General features: G+C 44.2%; 1 protein-coding gene across 2 annotated transcripts in view; it reads right to left on the bottom strand.

Moving 5' to 3' along the window:
• Window positions 1-563: 563 nt before the first annotated feature.
• Window positions 564-6,000, bottom strand: part of arhgap20 (Rho GTPase activating protein 20) — a 54,032-nt gene continuing 48,595 nt past the window's right edge. For both annotated transcript variants that reach the window (XM_053440414.1, XM_053440415.1), the window contains exons 14-15: window positions 5,814-5,928; window positions 564-4,133 (exon numbers count right to left, since the gene is read on the bottom strand). In XM_053440414.1, coding sequence (XP_053296389.1) covers window positions 2,419-4,133; window positions 5,814-5,928 — 1,830 coding nt within the window. In that variant the 3' untranslated portion in view covers window positions 564-2,418. The remainder of the gene's footprint in view (window positions 4,134-5,813; window positions 5,929-6,000) is intronic.

The raw sequence follows: 6,000 nt of genomic DNA, 5'->3' as shown, positions 1-6,000 counted from the left end.
AGAAGGCCGCTACAAACCCCTGCCAAACAGTCCCCTTAAATCAATCAAGCTGCACAAAGGCACTAAAGGAAATTAAGGCAGACAAGACATCATGAGATATAACATTTAAAAACATGATTTGTGAGGCCACCATTACCTTAAACTATGAACTCTGACCCCTGTAAATCTAACTAGTTACTAAGTGAGTCTAAATGAACATTTGTACCAAATTTAAAAGGATTCTCCGAAGTGGTTCTTAAAATAAGGCGTCCAAAGATGGACTTAATCAGGTCATCCTTGAGTCCATGTCAACGTTTGTGCCAAACATAATGAAATTCCCTGTCGGTGTTGGCGATGTATCACGTTCACAAGAAAACACACGACCAAAAACATGTTTTTCGTAAGGTCACAGTGATCTTGATATTTTACCTTTGACCACCGAATTCATGGAATTCATTCACGAGTCCAAGTAACGTTTGTACCAAACTTGATAGTTTTCCCTTGAAGTGTTGCTGAGATTTTTCGTCCAAAAGTCCAAATATATTTCCGCTTAAGGAACAAAATCAACAGCTGATTGACAAAAGTAGTTTTCACAAGAGCAACATTTATTAAAAAGGTTTTTGTTCTCGTGAACACTGGACATCCGATGTACACAATATACAAATGGTGCATTTTGTAGCAAATATACTTTCTATAGAGACAGCAGCAGCAGAATTGGCATGTACAAAAATACACATAGGAATTTCTCACACAACACAACATACCAAAGGAACAAGATAATATATTTATATATATTTATATATATATTTATATATCATAAATATGCAGAGCTATACATGTTGGACACAATTCACTGTAATGGAGAGAGGAATTAAAATATTAATAATACAGGATTAAAATACATTTTGACACCATTTAAAATGGCAACACTTCACATGACAATGACCTTATTCCAGAGTGTTGTTCTGTGGAAAAGTTCAGTTCATAGTAATACTTGGAGAATACTGCATAATCTACAGTTTTGTATCTACACACTTTGCAGTAATACACAGGGAAATAAGGTCATTCATTGTAAAGTGTCACACCAGAAATCAACACTGCAACATCATCATATTATTATGAACAAACGTACAGGGACTGTTTGTGCATTCAACACACACACAAACACACAAGCAGGCCGAATCCTTCACGTTCCTGTGAGACTAACAGGGTTTCTCTCTGAAACTATTGAAGTGCAATGAAAGCAAGATTTAAAGACATTTTCCCTCAGTGGCACAAGTTTTCTCAGGACGACAATGATCACGTCATACTTAGCAGACTTTCACACAAGCGCTCACACACACACACCAACAGTTTTTATTCTTTTTCCCCCAACTTCCCCACCTCTCGCAGGTGACAGAAACATGAAGCAGAGCTGCAGAGGACAAGACTGCGTGGTGTGCGCCTGGAAAATCAGCTCATACGAATAAATACCAGCCCCACTGATTTTACTGACTCAGATGTATACACACTGCACAAGAATGAAACAGAAACTCAACAGATGCAATCGGTCATTAAAAGGTGGAATTGCTATTTAAAATATTCTGCAATATATTGTGTTTTTAAGGTACAAGTATGCACAGTGGGAGCCATCTGGGTTTTTCCTCCTCTAGCAGTGCAGGAAACATCACGGGTGTTTTGGAAAGAACTAAAAACCAGGTCAACAGTGTTTGCATCAGATCATCTTGACCTTTTTGTCATTATTGTACAGAGCAGCAGTAACAAACAGTTGTACTTTTGCAGCCTCTAAAACATCTGTCACCTCTGGTTGTGTCCTTGACGTGATTCTTTTTACATGAGAACTTTATTCACCACACGTATGCCAATGTAGTTCATTGATTTCTCATTTTTGTTTTTTTGCAAGATTGAAATAGGACTTCCTAAATCTTTCATTTTCGCCTCTTCCCTCATTATTTCACATTCTGAAGGTAAAGCAAGGAGTGACAGTCAGAGAACACATGTTTTTCAGAGGGCTGTAACTGACGGTACAGTTACTGATGTTTACGAATCTATATGTTAAGTAAATTATTTCTTACAAATTTGGCATCAATACTCAATAAATAAAAATTTTAGGATCTTCAAAATAACATCACTGTAACAAACATGAAAGAACTATTGTCTTCAGTAAAATGTTAGGAACTATAACTAACAAACTTTCATTGTGCTTGCCAGATGTTCGTTATAATATACAAATTATTCCCATGAGGAGACGCACTGATGCAGGAGGAGTATCTCTGCCTTTTATGATTTTGAACCTTGGATGTACCATTTCAATAAACTGCCTTTTTGTTAAACCGGGTTAACCAGGTGGAGTATATGGAAGAATATAATCACATTAATAATGACAACAGTGTTATAAATTCATCTCTCATACACAGTTTGTCTGTACAATGTTCTTATTTACACGTATGACTCTTCTGCGAAAAGAAGCTGCTCGAAGTCGTCCACTCGCGGGTCGCTGCATCGCCTGCTCTGCCACTCCCTCTTCCCCTGTACTATAGCCAGTGCCACCTCCTGACTCCTCCGCAAGCAGCCATCTGCATCCTCCTGATCCTGCGAGGAAAAGTAGTCCCGTACAGTCTGGGTGGCAGAGGGAGACAGGCAGAAGCGAGGCTCAGCATGGTTGGGCTCTACGTCTGATACTCTAAGGCCGGCATCCTGGGCCTGACCCTTAGAGATTCGAGGTCTGTTCAGGCTGAGGCTGGAGGATGGGTGAGAGGAGTTTCCAGATACCTCAGTGCGCTCAGTAGCTCGGCGGGGGAGGGGAAGGGTCTTCCCTCTATGCCCCTCCATGGCCGGAGTTAGAGAGTGAGACTTTTGCCTCTGGAGGACCAGAGTGGTGCCGCTTTGTCCATAGAAAACACCCTGCGGGGGCTGAACACACTCGTTTCCAGCCAGTTTCTGTGTGGCCTCACTTCCTATGGGGGGTTTGGGGTTGTTAGTAGAGGCTGGGATCGGGGGTCTGTGGGTACAGGTCTGGTCATTGAGCTGCCTCAGCTCTTTGACAGTCAGGGGCTTCTCAGTCCCCTTGTAGAAAGGCGAGCGACTCTGCTGCAGCTGCTGCAGAGCCTGCTGGTAGGACGGAGGGCTGCTTGATCTCCGCTGGCAGCTTCGGTTTATTCCCGCCGCCTCCTGGGCACCGACGGAGTAGCCGTGACTGGTTGGGTTGGTTTTCCCATTTACCACGGGCAAGTCCTCATCTGTGTGCCTGTTATCAGACTGCTTAAGTGACAGGCGGCGGTCCCTCTTGAGCCATGTGTTAGGGTGGAGGCCGTGGGGGTGGGAGGTAGTATGGGTGGTGTGGGTGGTCCGGATGGGATGGGTGGGATGTGGATATAGAGGCGTGGCTTCCCTCTGAGGGGGGGAGTCCCTGGGTGACAGCAGGGGCCGCCCAGGATAGAGAGGGGAGAGAGGAGGCTCAACCAATGGAATCACCCCATTGGTGGCGTAGTCAGTAGAATACTGCGAGAAGGCGGAGTCTAAAGAGCTGAGGGAGGAGCCGGTGGGTGAGGTTGCAGGTGACGACAGACTGGAACAGCTGGCGTCCAGTCGCAATGGAGGTGGAGCAGTGTGCTTCACCTTCCTCCAGCCTCCGTTCTGGACTTTGGCTCCTCCCTTCTCACGTCCACCCTCCCTCTCCTCCTTCAGCTGCAGCCCGTTCAGCCCCTGCTCCAGAAACACCTCATCCACCCCCTGCTCCTGCTCCCCTTCCATGGCAGCATCGTAGCTCGCCTTCCTTACAGGCAGACAGTCAGCGAGAGCCGTCAAAGTGCCTGATGGCGGCGTGCTCGCCAGGGCCAAGGCGGGCTCCGAACTTCTCCTCAGCCTCCTAGGACCCTGCAACACGCCATTAACCTGTCGGGTGCGAGGCTGTCGAACAGCAGGGCTGAACCTCCTGGGTCTGGCCAGCGGCGGGAGCTGCAGCAGGAGGTCGCTCTCGGGGTCAGGGTCAGGGTCGCAGTCACTGAGGGTAATAACTGAGTCGCGGCTGCGGCTGTCGGGCTTGTCCTTGTCACGGAGCGGCAGCTGCTCCTGGAAGGGAGACTCTGGGTCATCGTTCAGCTCGTTCTCCAGACTGTCGTAGGATGAGTCGTTCATCTGGAAGGAAGACGCATCTGGAGAGAGAATAAAGGAAGATGGAGGGAGGGAGATGAAGAGGGAAGAGGAGGAAAAGAATATAATTTTACGTTCAAACAATAAACCAACAAAATCTAGATATTTTAATTCACAACTTTACACAATAATTTAGCAAATAGTCTTTAAAATGATGTTCCTGTAATAGTATTGTAGCCTTTTGATCATAAAGCTTTTACAAACATTCCCATTCAAGTAGGGCTGCTCGATTATGGAAAAAATCATAATCACGATTATTTTGGACAATTTAGTCAAAAAATTATTCAAACGATTATGTGCCCTTATTCTGAAGTTCATGCTTTATTCTTTAAATGACTGGAACGTGCGCAATAAAGTTAATCACTTCCGGGTCAGGTAAACACCGATGAGGGCTGCGTGTCTTATTCCTCCGTGAAACCAGGATATCGGGGCTGCTTGAGAGTGAGAGCCAGTCAGCTGAGCCGCTGAATGCTTTAGGGGAAGGACTGAATGGCGCTTCTTTCGAAAAAAAATGCCAAATAATCGTTTCAACTCGATTATAGTAGTTTGGATATCGTTTGACCCCATAATCGAAATCACGATTAAATTTCGATAAATCGAGCAGCCCTACTTTCAAGTGAAACTCTTTACACACAAAGGAACTGCTGCAACTTAAACGACCAAATTTAGTTTCTTCTTAAAAAAACCTTATCCACGAAGCTGAATCAGTGAGAGCAGTATCTTGACCCGCAAGCTGAACGAACAAAGTCACGGTTCACCGCTGGAGATGGAGAGAACAGAGGACAAAGCGCCGTCCTGCTGTGAGCTCCTTGACCTCGCGTGGTTATTTATAGAGCCGGGAAGAAAAGTTGGCGCTATTTATGAATGCGGATATTCAATGGCGTGTTAATCGACACCTGTGACCCTGGCAATCACTGAAATTACAGCAGGTCAATCTGCTGACCCCAATCAACAGCCCGTGAAAGAGCCTCGGCCATTCAGTCGCACACATACACACACATACACACAAGGTTAGACAGTCAATGTCAAACCAGCTTGTGATAACTTCTTAGTGTGTGTGTGTAGCACACTGAAGCATTGTTGGTGAACTTTGAGAAAACAATTCAAGGTTCTGTTGCCACATACACACATTTTATATAGTATTTATTTCAGAGTATAGTATGTATTTTATGCTTTGCATATTTATATTTTCTTACTTTAATCATTAAAGTCCCATTAAAGTTTAATGGGATGTATGTTTGATTGTACATATTTAAAAATACAAATATTTGTCTTACTTTAAAATGTTCTATTTATCATTATTCTATAATCACGGTTTTCATAGTAGAAGGCAAAGAAAGAACTTCTGTGTACAGGATTGTATATATGACAATAAACGCTTTTTAATGTTGAACCTTGCATGTCATGTCATGTCACTGACTCAGACCTTCTCAGCTACTTATCTCACCAAATGTATAAAACCGTTGAATTTAAAATGTCAATGTTGGATTTATTTGTCTGATATAAACAACACGGTGGAGTTTTTTATTACGTTTCAGTGGTTTCGTGAAAGAAAGTCTAAATTAATCAAAACCCACAGACTTGGCCTCCATCTTCAAAACAACTCGGTCAAATCTTTTGCTTCACACTCAGATTGATCACCTCTGTGCTCTCCTCCTGCCCTGCTCTCTTTATTCTCTCACCTGATCCGTGGTCACTGCTGCTGCTCTTCTGGCTGAAGCTTCTGAACAGCGAGGTGACGTCTTCTCCCAGGAGGCTGCTGCAGTTGTCTATGAGGAACCGGACCAGCTCGCACACCTGCAGGAGGAAACACCACACGGTTACAGCGTGAACCCTTTTACCTCTCTTTCTTTTTGTTTCGCTGCAGTT

Source organism: Pleuronectes platessa, chromosome 14, assembly GCF_947347685.1.
Source record: "Pleuronectes platessa chromosome 14, fPlePla1.1, whole genome shotgun sequence".
NCBI lineage: Eukaryota > Metazoa > Chordata > Actinopteri > Pleuronectiformes > Pleuronectidae > Pleuronectes > Pleuronectes platessa.
Note: the sequence above shows the minus strand (reverse complement) of the source record. Positions and strands in the feature narration are given on the sequence as shown.